Raw genomic sequence first — 14,138 nt, 5'->3', positions numbered from 1 at the left:
CTGCTGAGGGGCTGGTGGGCTCAAACCACTCACCTTTCATTTGGCAGCGGTGTGCCTAACCACACCACCAGGGCTCTTTACAAATTGTGTTGGAGCTTTTAAAACCAAAGTAAAGCACAGAAGCTTTTTCTGTGCCCAAACCTTAACTTCAAGGATATCCAAGCGCTCTCAGTAGCATGCTGGGCTTCTGTCTCTCAACACTGGGACTCCCTACCGTCTCACCTCCTGACTCCCAAGCTATGAGCCCCGTAGGGATATGATGCACTTGTCACATACATCTGTCCCCAGTACCCCATTACCATACTTGGAGAAGGTGCCTCTGTGAATATTTATTAAACTGAATGGGCTGTAGACACAGGCCCAGCAGCAAATGTGGCCAGCCGCCAGCTTGGAGCACTAACCTGTCCTCGTGGATGCAGGCCAGGTAGAAGAGGAGCAGGATGCAGTACTGTCTCTCACGAGCAGCTCTCTCCATGTACTGGCGGTCGGAGAGGAAGGCCAGGCTTTCTGGGAGCCTGCTGCATATCTGGGGCAGCCCAAGCTGCAGCAGCTCAGACACCTCAGAGAGTTCTGCTGAGGGAACAAGAGTCACACTGAGCAAGTGAGGAGTAGGGAGCACCTCGTATGGGTGGGTAGCTCACAGGGCAAGGGAGACTGCAAGCAGGACTGAAGGAAATGGGGGCCTTCTTCCTTTATGCAGCTTTCAGCCCATCAGCTAACGCATGGGAGGACATGGAAATGCCGCAAAAATGCTCCATTCATTCATCTAGCAACCTTTTACTGAAGCTGCTCTAGGCCAGGTTGTGAGGTCCAAGTCCTGCCTCCAGGAGCTGGCGGCAGGTAGCGGAGGCACACAATTGGCATACAGGTGAGACAGACACGTGCCTCACTGCACTTGAGCTGCCTGGGGTGGGGCGGGCAAACCTGATAGAGGGAACTGTGAGAAGCAAGCAAGAAACAGGCAGAGAAGGGAGGGGAAAGAATCTGAGGGGCCACAGGAGCCCAGAGGCCGGGTGTCTAGACCCCCGTAAAGAGATGTGGAGTGTCTGGAGTTAATGAATGCTGTGACGGCATTTCTAGCTAGCTGGTGAAAGACCTGTGGAAAGAATCAGAATGTTATACTGAAGAGCAGTCTTAGGTTTTTAATGAAACCTGTTTTATAAAAGAGAAAACAAAGTCATCCCTATCACTGTTGAGTAAATCCTGACTCACAGTGACCCTATAGGAAAGAGTAGGTTGCCCCCAGGGGTCTCTAAGACTGAATCTTTACAGAAGCACTGTCGTATCTTTGTCCTGCAGTGACGGTGGGTTTGAGCCACTGACCTCTCGACAGGGGAGGGCTTTAGCCATGGTGCCACTGGCACTCCTTTTATACGAGAAAATGTTTCAATATCAAAAGCATAAATTTGAATAAATTCAACTTTATAGAACGCTCATTATATTACCCTTTATTCTCAGTTTTTCGCAAGTAAAATTGTGCCCTCTGAAAAAGCGAAAAAACAATCGGCATTACCTCAAACTGGAAGAACAAAAAAAAAAAATCAACCTTTGAGTTGAAATATTGAAGGATTCTAAGGGGAAAATGTTGAACAATGTAGGAAACATCAAAAGAAGATGGAAGCCATACAGGGTCACTTACCAAAAAGAATGTGTTCACATTCAACCAATTCTAGAGGGTGCAACCGATCAAGAGCCAACAGTATTGCAGGAAGAAGTCCAAGCTTCACTGAAGGCGTTGGTGAGAAACAAGGCACCGGAAGCTGATGGACTACCAATGAAAATGTTTCCACGAACTGATGCAGCACAGAAAACACTCACTAATCTGTGTCACAAAATGTGAGACAGCTACGTCGCCAACTGACCAGAAGATAGCGATACGTGTGCATATTCCCAAGAAAGGTGACCCAACAGAAGCTGACAATTATCGAGCGATAGTAAGTAAACATTTGCTGAATGTGATTTTGAAATAGTTGCAGCAGCGCATCAACGGGGAGCTGGCAGGAGCTCAAGCCAGATTCAGAGAGGACTAGGAGGAGGGACGGCACTGCAGACATTCGATGGGTTGGGGCTGAAAGCAGAGGACATCAGAATGGTGTTTACTTGTATTTTACTAACTCTGCAAAAGGACTGCGGATCATAAGATAAACCCTATAGCCAACATTGCAAAGAACTGGAATTCCAGAACACTTACTTGTAGTCATGTGCAGCCGGTACATAGACTAAAGGCAATCACTGAATAGAACAAGAGGATACTATTTGGTTTGAAATCAGGGAAGATATGAGTCTGGACTGTATCCTGTTGTCATACTTAACCAATCAGTATGCTGAGCAAATAATTCGAAAACTGGACTATACGTAGAAGTAAATGACATCAGGATTGTCGGAAGGCTCATTAACAACTTGCAACATGCAGATGATGAAACCTTGTTTGCGGCAAGTGACCAGGGCTCCCGGAAGCACTTGCTGAAAAGGACAGCCTTCAGTATGGATCACACCTGTATTCGAGCTTAAATGATGAGCACTTTGTTTACAGGAGGCTACGGATGGCAGTGAAAATCCAAAATCCATTTGTAGAGTCCCCACATAGATTAAGCTTTATTGAATTCTTTCTGATCATTAACGAAATAATCTAGTCCTCAGGCAGAGCACTGGAAAGTGGATTACTTACCGTTACCCCTCTCCAACCACCCCATGCAAGAGAAGTCTCTCTTAGGGGTTTTCCTGGGTGTGTTAGTCTGGGTAGACTAGAGAAACAAATCCAGTGTCACTCATATGTGTGTAAGAAAGAGCTGTATATACAAGAGCAATTTTATATTGAGAAAACTTCCCAGCCCAGTTCAGGATCAAGTCCATGAGTCTGATATTAGCCCATATATCCGATACCAATGTATAAATTCCTCTTTAGACTCACAAAACACACACAATAATGCCGAATGCAGGAAGATCACAGGCCAGTGGGTGGAAAGCCTTGTTGATCCAGTGGCGGTGGAAGCATCTCAGTGCTGGTGTGGGTCACCACGTGGCACCTCCAGCTCCAGGGCTCTAGCTTAGCTTCATGTGTCTTGTCATCAGGAATACGAAGCAGAGCATCTGTATCCCACCTCCAGCGAGCTATTCATCTTGGTAGCACCTCCAAATGAGGTCATCAAGCAGCGACCTAATTGACAGGCTAAACTCCATCCCTTTACTCGTCATAGTCTCGAGTTGGCACCAGATGATGTAACTACCACACTAGGTGTGTCGATGGACAACACTGGGGGTCGAATAGTCTGTCCTGCCCTGACTACCCTGTTCAGAAGGGTCCGGATCAATCTTGTAAGTTCTTCTATCTAACATAATGTACATGTCCCACCCCCACCAACCCCCACCAAGAAAAAAAAAGCACACGCCCCAATCATGTCTTGTTCCCATGTCTTCAGTCTCACTAGTAACTAGGATGTATCGATCATCACCAGTCATAAACTTGTGAGTTTCTTTTGTTCCATGCCTTACTTAACTAGTGGCCTGTGAATCCTCAGGTACCATTATGATCTCATGCTAATGGTCTTCCTAATCTGGATGAGGGCCTTTGTCCCTTTACAGACTTCATAAATGTTCTCTTTAAATTATATTTATGATTGGGGTCTCTTTTGTCATTAAAGCACACCTCAACATAAAGAAAACAGAAATCCTCACATCTAGACCAAAAGACAACATAAAAACAAACACAGAAAAGTCTGAAGTTGTTAAGGGTTTAATCTAATGCTCTAAATTATTTCTTGAATTCATGTCTGAAAAAGTACAGAAGAGATAGTGAACCCAAAAGATAGTGAGCACTGCCTCTGGAGTGAGCAGCAGAGGACAAGAAGCCTGATGGTGCAGACTCGACTGGAAAACACGCCTAAAGTCAACAAACAGTCTCTGAACTAACAACAGTTGTTTTGTTGTTGTTGTTTTGTCAGTGGTTTGTTGTTGCTGTTTTGTTGTATATTGTTGCTTGGTTTTGCTCTGTCTTGTTTTTGTGCATGTTATTATCTCCGCAGGTCTGTCTAAATAAGATAGGCTGGATGAACAATCTGAAGGAGAAAACAACGGAACCAATGGTTCCAGGGGACCTGGGAGATGGGGAAGTGGGGGGAAAGGAAGTAGTGTTAACAAACCCAGGGACAAGGGAACAAGTGATCCAAATCAGTGATGAGGAGGACATAGGAGGCCTGGTAGGGCATGATCAAGGGTAATATGACTGAGAGGAATTACTGAAACCCAAATGAAGGCTGATCATGATAGTGGGACAAGAGGAAATGAAAAAGAAAGAGGAAAGGGCATTTATAGAGGTCTAAATAAGGGCAAGTACATATGTAAATATATTTATATATGAGGATGGGGAAATAGATCTATGTGCATATATTTATAGGTTTAGTATTAAGGTAGCAGATGGACATTGGGCCTCCACTCAAGTACTCCCTCAATGAACGAATACTTTGTTCTATTAAACTGGCATGCTGTTCACCTTTCCAACACGATCACTGAAGACAAATGGGTGCATAAGCAAATGTGGTGAAGAAAGTTTATGGTGCCCGGCTATCAAAAGATAGCGCATATGGGGTCTCAAAGGCTTGAAGGTAAACAAGTGGCCATCTAGCTCAGAAGCAACAAAGTCCACATGGAAGAACACACCAGCCTGTGTGATCACGAGGTGTTGAAGGGATCAGTTATCAGGCATCAAAGAATGAAAATTTAAATCATTGTGAATGAGGGGGAGTGCAGATTGGGACCCAAGACCCATCTGTAGGCAACTGGAAATCCCATTACAGAAGGGTTGCGGGGCAGAGACGAGCCAGTCACGGTGTAGTGTAGCAATGATGAAACATACAACTTTCCTCTACTTCCTAAATGCTTCCTCCCCCACCTACTCCCACCCACGCCCACACACACACTATCATGATCCCAATTCTACCTTAAAAATCTGGCTAGACCAGAGGATGTATACTGGTACAGATAGGAAATGGAAACACAGGGAATCCAGGACAAATGATCCCTTCAGGACCAGTGCCAAGAGTGGCGATGCCGGGAGGGTGGAGTGGAAAGGGGGAACCAAACCGATTACAAGGATCTACATATAACCTCCTCCCTGGGGGATGAACAACTGAAAAGTGGGTGAAGGGAGACATAAGACAGTGTAGATATGACTAATAATAATTTATAAATTATCAGGGGGTTCATGAGGGAGGAGAGTGGGAAGGGAGGGGAAAATGAGCTGATATCAAGGGCTCAAGTAGAACATAAATGTTTTGAGAATGATGAGGGTAACAAATGTGCTTGACACAATGGATGTATGTATAGATTATGATGAGTTGTATGAGCCCCCAATAAAATGATTATAAAAGAAGTCTGATGGTGAGGACAGATGGTTGAGAGAACTGGGCTTGATCTTTAGAATCCTTTCCAGTCCTGAGATTCTAAGGTGCCAGAAGGCTTGGATTCCATCATTTTCCTTTCTTTCTTTTTAAAAATAAAATCATTGTATTAGGGGCTCATACAACTCTTATCACAATCCATACATACATCAATTGTGTCAAGCACATTTGTATTTCATTGCCCTCATCATTCTCAAAACATTTGCTCTCCACTTATCCTTCAATTTCTTGATCTATTATGTTACTGCCGTAAGAATTAGCCTATGGCTCCATTATTCTGACTCCATGGTTCCTCTGGGCAGCTAACGCAAAAGGATCTTATTACTTGTCTTAGCTCTTAGTACCAGTACTATCAGAGAACTATCACAATAGATGGCTATAATGAACAAATTTATTCATTGTCAATGAAGCTAGAAGTCTGAATTCAGGGCAAGTTCTAGGGGAAGGCTTTTCTCTGTGCAGGCTCAGGATGACAGTCCTTGCCGCTTCTGAGCTTCAGTGAACATGTGGCTGTCACCTCTTTTTTCCCCATCTCTGCTTGCTTTTTTTTATTTCAAAAGAGATTGATAAAGTAGTCCTCTACATTAGCCTTACCTCATTAATATAAACAATAACAACTCCATCCCAACTGGTATTATAACCACAGGTACAGAAAGTAGGATTTACAGCCCACATTTTTGGGGTGTATAATTAAATTCATTATTTATTAATCTACTACCCAGACAGTCAACAAGGCATCCAGAACCCTAAGAGGTCAGGAGGCCAGGTCCGTTGGTTCTGCCCACCACAGAACTCATTATAGTAAAATTGTAGAATCTTACCTTCTTGGGAAAGTGGTCTTGTCTTTTCTAAAGTAGAGAGGAGGTTGAAGCACACACAGTAGAGGAAACTGGAACAGACCTGATTTAGAGCTGAGTATCTTAGAGGGAGAAGAGGAAGAGAGATAACGTTATCAGAAAGTATTATGCCTGCCATATTCCTGGGCACCAGTTTTGTGCCAGATCCTTATGAATTTTAAGTGTCACAGGAGACTCTTTGGACATGGTAGAGGAGGTCCTGGGAGGGCTGTGAACCTGTTTCCTAAAGTTGTAAATTAGGCACTTAGCTCTCACTGAAAATTTATTGAAAAAAACAAATCAGGGAGGGAGTGCTAGGTTCCATGTACCAAGACAGACAAATTTGTGAGTGTCCCTGTCCTGGAAAGGACTGGAGGAGTACCCCATTCCAAGCAGGACGTGGTTGAAGCCAAGACAGGGAATCAAGGGGTAAAACCAACATCCAAACTCTTGGCTTTGAACCTGTAGTCCAGATGGTCTCCTATATTCTCCTGAATACTGAGAGTTCTAGTTCGAGAGGGGAGGAGAGAGGGACACCATTCTGTGGTCACTTGTGGACAGACTCACCGTGGTAGGGAAAGTAGACTCCACTGAGTAAATGCTGAGATGGGGGCAAAAGAAATGGGACATTCCAGAGGCTGTTCTACAAACCAACACCACAGACTGAGGCAGCCACCTGTCTACTGTGCACAGAGTTTCTGCCTTGCTGGCAGCGGCTAGAGCAAGACCCTTTGGCAGACACAGCTTCTGGGAAGCTGGGCGAGGAGACACGTGGAGGACAGCGTGGTACATGGAGAGGGCACCTGAGCAGGAGCTGAAGAAGAGCTGTGCTGACTTCGCCCCTCCTGCCTGGGGCCTGTCCCTGCCCCTACGAGGGGCTCAGTTTCCCCACTTGTAAAATGAGGGATTTGACAAATGATCTCTAACATCCCTCCCCGTTTCGACATGGCACAGGGCGCATCCAAGTTTCACGTGGAGTAAGAGTCCTACCTCAACCACATTCAAGACTGTTCACCGAAGCACCCTCCAGCTCACAGCTCAGTTGCTGTGGCAAATCCCTCATTCTTTTTTTTTTTTTAAGTTTTGCCTTTTTATTTTTATTTTTTAACATTTTATTAGGGGCTCATGCAACTCATCACAATCCATACATATACATACATCAATTGTATAAACCACATCCGTACATCCTTTGCCTTAATCATTTTCAAAGCATTTGCTCTCCACTTAAGCCCTTTGCATCAGGTCCTCTTTTTTCCCCCTCCCTCCCCGCTCTCCCTCCCTCTCCCTCACAGTTCTATGATTGAGGTTCTTTATGTCAGTAATTCCCGTGTTGCACCATTTTTGCCAATGGAGCCCTCCCCACCCTTTGCTAGTTTCTTAAGCGGCTAAATTAATTTTTAGAACATGTAAATATTAGCATAGCACATTTATGAAGATATCTAGGGGTGAAGTTAACATATATAATTTGCATAAACATATGGCAAATACACCAGCCAGAAATTCCTTTTGTCAAGAAAACACCAGTTCCTGGCCATTCACTTCTGCCTGGAACGATACATACCTCAGACCACTGCAGAACCTGGCTTTCAGCTCCAGGGTGAGGCGTATGAAGGATGAGGAAGCTTGGGGGAAATAGGAAGAAGGGAGGAAGCTGTGAACCACACTTGCTACAGAGGTTACCAGGCTTGGGGTAATAAAGGGCACTGGTTTGGGAGGAATAATCAAGTTCAAATTTTCCTCCACCCTAATAGTGTGACTCTGAAAAGGTCATTCAGTTTCCTCTGAGACTCTTTACAAACCTGGAAACTGTAGCAATGACCTCATAGGTTGCTGCAAAGCTACATAAGGTAAAGGTATGCAGAGCAGCTCACAAGCACTTTGCTCAAAGAGGGTGTGCTGTCGGCTCAGACAGGCCCCTCACCGGATACTCTGGCGAACTGCCTTTAGCACTGTTTGCTGGAGGGCAGTTTCCTCGACTCAACACTGGGCAGGGTGCACACGGATTCCAATGGAGTGCTCACAGGTTTGCCCCCCTCCTGACCCAACTCGCGTATTTGCTGTTACCTACCAAGCTTCTTGGAGAACTTCTCCCTCATGCGGGGAACAATGGTAAACATACTGTCTAGAGTTGAGAGGAAAACTTCCATCAGGGCTGGGTGGGTGGCCTGCTCAGAGTGCCTCTGTAAATAATCAGGACTTAGCTTCAGCAGAAATAAAAACTAGCACCTAATCCAGCAACAGGAGATCAGAGTCCTTCTGTTTGCGGGAAACAAGAACAGCGAGGGAACCCGAAGCCACAAAGTTAGATCCAAGGCTTGGATCTGTTACCTAAGAGATTATCCAAAACACATACCCAAGTGTAAAAACAAGATTGACAAGAACAAATGAAGCCTGACATGTAAAAACACTATCTTTTCACTACAAGATTTATAATAGCATACAACTCACAAACCACCTTCACACTAATTTCATGTAGTTCCTCAGCATGGCTATGAGGCAGCTCGGTGTAGTAAACAGAGTCTGTCTGAATTAACAGGAGAAAACCAGGCTCTCATCCAAGTTCTGCAGCACAGAGGGCCATGTGCCCTTGAGCGCTCCCTTCCCCTCTCTGGCTCTCATTGCCCTCATCTGAATAGAGCCGAGGTCTCAGAGTCTTTTTACAGATAGCTTTGCTTTGGTGTTTAAACAAGGTTGGGTTTATTGGTTATTTGTTTCATAGAAGCAATATGTGCTAATACAGAAAAGTAGGAAGCAGCAGCGACGACCATTTTCTGAACCTGTCTAACCCTAAGGCTCTGAGAACAGGGGAGAAGGCAGAGCAGAAGAGAAAAGCATGGTAAGCCGCCCGTGCTGTTTTGGGGTTGTGGTGGGAAAGTCAGTGCAGGAGTCAGGGCTGCAGCTGGCACCTCCCCTCCCTCTGTGAGCACAGCCTGCAGACCAGCCGGCCTGGGCTCAGCAGCTATTTCAGGGTCTTGCCACCCTCACCCTCCAGGCAGAGCTCTGCTGCCACCTACCGTTCCCAGGAGATGTGCAGGAGGTGCCCTTCCCCAGGGAACAGGGGCTCCACCTTTGATGTCCAAACCTCAAGCAGGAGAGGGCTAACTGGGAGCCAGTGGCCCTGAACCCTGCTCTTCCTACCAAGTCACCTCCAAAGTGAGTCTTTTCCCAACCCTGAGTTCCGTAGTGGCACTGAACCCCAACAATCACTGCTACTCTTTAAAGGCAAACCTGGGCAGCATTATGTGCTTGCTGTGTCACCCCAAGGCTAGGTCAGCCTCAGTGACTTCGGAGTTCATCTAGGAACCAGGGGAATTCAAGTTTTCATCTCACAGGATCACTGGGAGGATTACGACAGGCAAATATGAGCCACAGACGATTCCTGCTTGCTACTTCTTCTTAAGAGGCAGCATTTTGTTTTCTAATAAAAAGCTACACTTTAGTCTTACAACCAAAGGAGTGGTGACTATTAAGAATAACACCCCTAGGCTCTTAGTTGGTCCAGTTGCATGGACACTGGCCTGTACCTCGCAGCCCACCTTGCCCTCAGTCTTCTCTCCCCCGAGCTCATGTCCACAGCACCGGGAACCCACCATCACCATAGGGATGCACAGGGAGTCACAGGCACTGAGGAGAAATTCGGAGAAGGCCTCCAAGGTGTCTTCCTTCTCGGCACTTGGAGCTGTGAACGGGTTCTCCTGGGTTGAAGGCTCACTCTGCAATTCCACAGCCAACCTGAGGAATCAATGTGCACCAGCCTGTCACATAGGAAGCCCAGAAGCACCCTCCTGAGGCAGCCTGAACTTGGGATCCAGGGAAGTGTCCTCATTCTCAGGGCCCTCAACAAGGAGAGGATGGCCCTCTGTCCTCACTGGCGTGTTATGCTCCCCTCCTCCACTGTCCCACAGGACTCTTGAGCCCTACCTGAAGGGCTTCCCTGAACATACAAGCCGCTGGCCACTCCACAAATTGGCCTCCACACAGGCTGTCCCCTCTACTTGGAATGCTGTCTAGCACCAGGAAGCACATAGGAAATGCAACAAACCTTTGTTCATTTGAGCTGAATAAATTCTACACACCTTCAATAAGCATTCAGCAGGCTAGCTCAGGGGAGGCAAAGGGAACAAAGCTGAATGAAACACAGCAAAGGAGTGCAGATTTTGTAGATCTGAAAACTCACAGCCGTCCAGCTGATACTGACTCCTAGCTGCCCTACAGGACAGGGTAGCACCGCCCCTGTGGGTTTCTAAGACGGTCACTGTTTACAGGAGTAGCACGCTTCATCTTTCTCCCCTGGAGCAGCCAGTGGTTTCCAACTGGTGGCCTTGTATTTAGCAGCCAAATGCTTAACCACTAGGACTCCTGTCCGAGCTGCCCTCTATCCGGCCCCATCCCATTGAATCAGACTAGTGTGATCAATAGGGTTTTCCTAGGTGGAGTGTTGCTTGCCAGGATTTTCTTCCTGGTCTCTCAGTCCGGAGACTGCTGAGACCTGATGGCATCATCACAACACACATCCTTCACGGACAGGTGAGTGGCGGCTGTGCATGAGGCGCTCTGCCTGGATTCGAGCCCTCGTCTCCTACATGGAAGGTGAGAATTCCACCAGGGAACCGCTACTGCCCTCAGCACAGGCTGTACCATGAGAGAATCGGAAGTATAAACTGCCTGTCCACTGATCACAGTCTTCAAACCCTGTCCACTCCACAGCCCACCCCAGGCCTCACTCTGGTTTCCCAGCCAAGGTCCTCCCAGAAGGCAGAGCAGAAACCAACTGCTGCTTCTAGAACTTCATCCTTGGTCTGCGTTTCCTTTCACTCCGGCCCTCCAGGCTATTGCTTCAGAAGGCAGAGGGCCCCTCACCTGCAGGCATTTCGAAAGCCCTGAAGAGTGTCCAAGAGGAACTTTCCCCTGCGCAAAAGGGCCTTCTCTGAGTCTCTGCTGGAGGCGTGGCCCTGAGGTGGGAGGGAGAGAAGAAACTGTCAGTGAAGGACCTGCTCTGTATTCTGGTCTGTGTTTGGACAGGCCTCTTCCCACCCCACTCGGGTCTGACACTGCCAGACACTGTGATTTAATACTATTAGTAGAAATCAACTCAAAGGCAGTGAGTTTGGTAGTTTTTTGTTTGTTGTTTTTGAGTACCCTCAATCAATTCCAACTCATAGTGACCCTATAAGATAGAGTATAATTGCCCCTGTAGATTTCAGAGGCCGTAATTCATGGGAATAAAAAGTTTCAAATTTTCCCCATAGAGTGGCTAGTGGTTTCGAACTGCTGACCTTATGGTCAGCAGCCCAACATGGATCCTACTACATCACCGGGGATCCTCGCTTTATAGTATTTAATAATTCCATTAAAAACAGTAGAGAGGGTAAAAAAAACAGGAGAGAGGGATACTTTAACAAGCTACCTCCCAGTGAATCACGCAGTACTGGCTCTTGGCCTATTACGTGGCATTAGCCTGACTGGTTGGTTATTAACACCCATATTTCTCCAAAACAAGAAAATCCCATCACATTCACTATGAGGAACTTTAGCTTCCAAAGCCAGCACCAAAGGTGGGGGTGGGGGTGGGTGGAGAACAACATCAGCAATCATGCAGTATAATTCTGATACCCTAAGTTCAAGAGCTACTCAAGACCAATCAGTTATAACACTCTGGACATGGTCAAGCTCTTTCTAATTCCCATGAATCCAGCATTAAATGATTTGGGTGTGTGTTTATCATACCTGCTTGGAAAGTAAAGAGATAAAGTATGCAGGCTTGGAACCAAATACCCAGGCTCAGGTCTTTGCTAGTTTTGGACTGTGGAGAACACTCATTTAACCCCTCTGCACCTCAGTTTCTTTACCTATAAAGATGGGGATAGTGATCCTCAAGGTTCACAACTCTACATTGCTTTAGTGCACGGCGGTTCACAGGGGAGTACACTATAAAATGGCAAGTGGTAGGCAATGCATGAATTATCCTTCTAAAATGCATTACGGCGGGATCCGGAAAACGCAGGCTGCAATGCACTGACCAGTGGTCTTCTGTTCAGTGGAGTCTGGGAGAAATCCGCACACCGACTCAGCATGGCTTCCACCAGGGTCTGCAGCGCCCTGTACTGCACTGGTGGTGTGCTCTGATGATCCTTCCTGCAGCCAGAGGGACAAGAGCAGTCTTAGGGCATGACAAGGGTCTTCCCAGGTATGAGACTCTAGGTACGAGAAGGGAGGGTACAATGCAGTACAGTGGATCAGAACATGACCCAATCAAAATTCAGGCTACACTCACCTTGCTGTTTGACTTTGTACACACTCCTTCCCCTCTCTATGCCTAGGTCTCCTCATCTATTAAACAAGCATTCATAGTACTCTCCTTGAAGAATTTATCTTGGTGGTCAAATCATAGCACGTATACCAAGCACTTAGCACAATACTTAACATAATGAGTTCTCATTTGACTATTATTGTTGTCATTAAGGACAAAGAGGGTTTGCTCTATGAGAAGGGCCTCCTGGTTAAAACAAAACCAACACTGCTCATCAATTGGAATCAGTCATATTCCTGTGTCATTTCATTTCCTGCCTTGCTCAGATGCAAACGTGATGCTGGAGCAGACCTGTTGGAGCCCTAGGTGGAAACTGGCTATCATGAAGCAAGACGTTGCACTCTTCAATTCGGACGCATGAAGAGTTATATGTGACTACTGTCCTCAAAGACGTGATCAATAAACCTTGAAGCAGGCCTAAATAGTATACTGAACACACGTATCTTCCCTTCCATGCACCATCCCAAATAAATCACAGAAGGAATAAATCATAGAAAACAGAAGAGATCATCAACAGGCCACAGGCATCAACAAATTCTAGCAGCAAGATAAAAAAGTATTAACAATGTACCAGGTTGAACAGTGTTCCCCCAACCTTTTCCCTAGAACCTTTGAATGTACTCTAATTTTTGTCTTTACAGATGTAATTAGTTAAATTCTGTGGCAGTTACATAATCTCCTGTCAACTTGAGTTAAGGGGTGGAGGTTAGCCTGTCAATGATGCCTGTGTGGGTATGGCCTTCTCCAAGAATTCTGGGAACTCCTGTCTTCCTCCCAGGAGGCTAGACACACTCTCTCTGCTACACATTCCTGAAGACAAGCTACATGGGGTCATGTTGTGGAGCTGGAGAAGCCACGTGGAGACCCATGGCAGCACTGAGAGGCTTCTACCGCCACTGGATCCATAAGACTTTCCACCCACTGGCCTGTGATCTTCCTGCATTCAGCATCATTGTATGTGTTTCCTGAGTCTGAAGAGAAATTTATGGACAAGTATCACACCCATGGGCAAATATCGGACTCATGGACTTGATCTGGGTTGGATGTTTTCTTAATACACAATTACTCTTTGATATAAGCTCTCTCTTACACATGTATGAGTGATTCTGGATTTGTTTCTCTAGTCAAACTGGACTAACACAAGGTCACAGTGGATTCGTGCGGACCCTCCACCCAGTGACTGGAGTGCGTATAAGACCATGTGAAGAAACAAAGACCCAGACCCAGACGAGAACCCCATGGAGTGATGGAGGTAGAAACTGGAGTGAGGCACCTGCCAGCAGCATTCGAGCTTAAATCCCTGAGCACTGCATTTGCAGAAGGCTAGTGTACAGGGGAAGCCCCAAATCCATTTTGAGTCTCCACATCAACTCAGCCTCCACTGAATTCCTTGTGACCACTAATATGGGCAGTGTGAACAGCCTAGTCTTCAGACAGCGTGCATCGGACGGTGTATTTCTGTCACCCCCTTCGCCAGTTGCGGAGAAGTAAGATGGCCTTTGGGGACTCTCCCCTGGGTGTGCCCTTAATGAAAACTGAGGTGCTAGAGCTTCATGGTCACCAGTCACACCCTGACTATCCTGGTTCGGGGGTTCT

The 14,138-nt window shown here is 46.4% G+C and overlaps 1 protein-coding gene across 1 annotated transcript in view; it reads right to left on the bottom strand.

The window, feature by feature from the left end:
- Nucleotides 1–14,138, bottom strand: part of MEI1 (meiotic double-stranded break formation protein 1) — an 87,371-nt gene that overhangs the window by 29,219 nt on the left and 44,014 nt on the right. The window contains exons 15-21 of the mRNA XM_075552624.1: nt 12,253–12,367; nt 11,093–11,184; nt 9,823–9,964; nt 8,301–8,412; nt 7,794–7,854; nt 6,218–6,315; nt 402–570 (exon numbers count right to left, since the gene is read on the bottom strand). Coding sequence (XP_075408739.1) covers nt 402–570; nt 6,218–6,315; nt 7,794–7,854; nt 8,301–8,412; nt 9,823–9,964; nt 11,093–11,184; nt 12,253–12,367 — 789 coding nt within the window. The remainder of the gene's footprint in view (nt 1–401; nt 571–6,217; nt 6,316–7,793; nt 7,855–8,300; nt 8,413–9,822; nt 9,965–11,092; nt 11,185–12,252; nt 12,368–14,138) is intronic.

The sequence above is a fragment of the Tenrec ecaudatus genome, chromosome 6 (genome assembly GCF_050624435.1).
Source record: "Tenrec ecaudatus isolate mTenEca1 chromosome 6, mTenEca1.hap1, whole genome shotgun sequence".
Taxonomy (NCBI): Eukaryota; Metazoa; Chordata; class Mammalia; order Afrosoricida; family Tenrecidae; genus Tenrec; species Tenrec ecaudatus.
The sequence above is the reverse complement of the archived record's forward strand: the minus strand, read 5'-3'. Positions and strand labels throughout refer to the sequence as shown.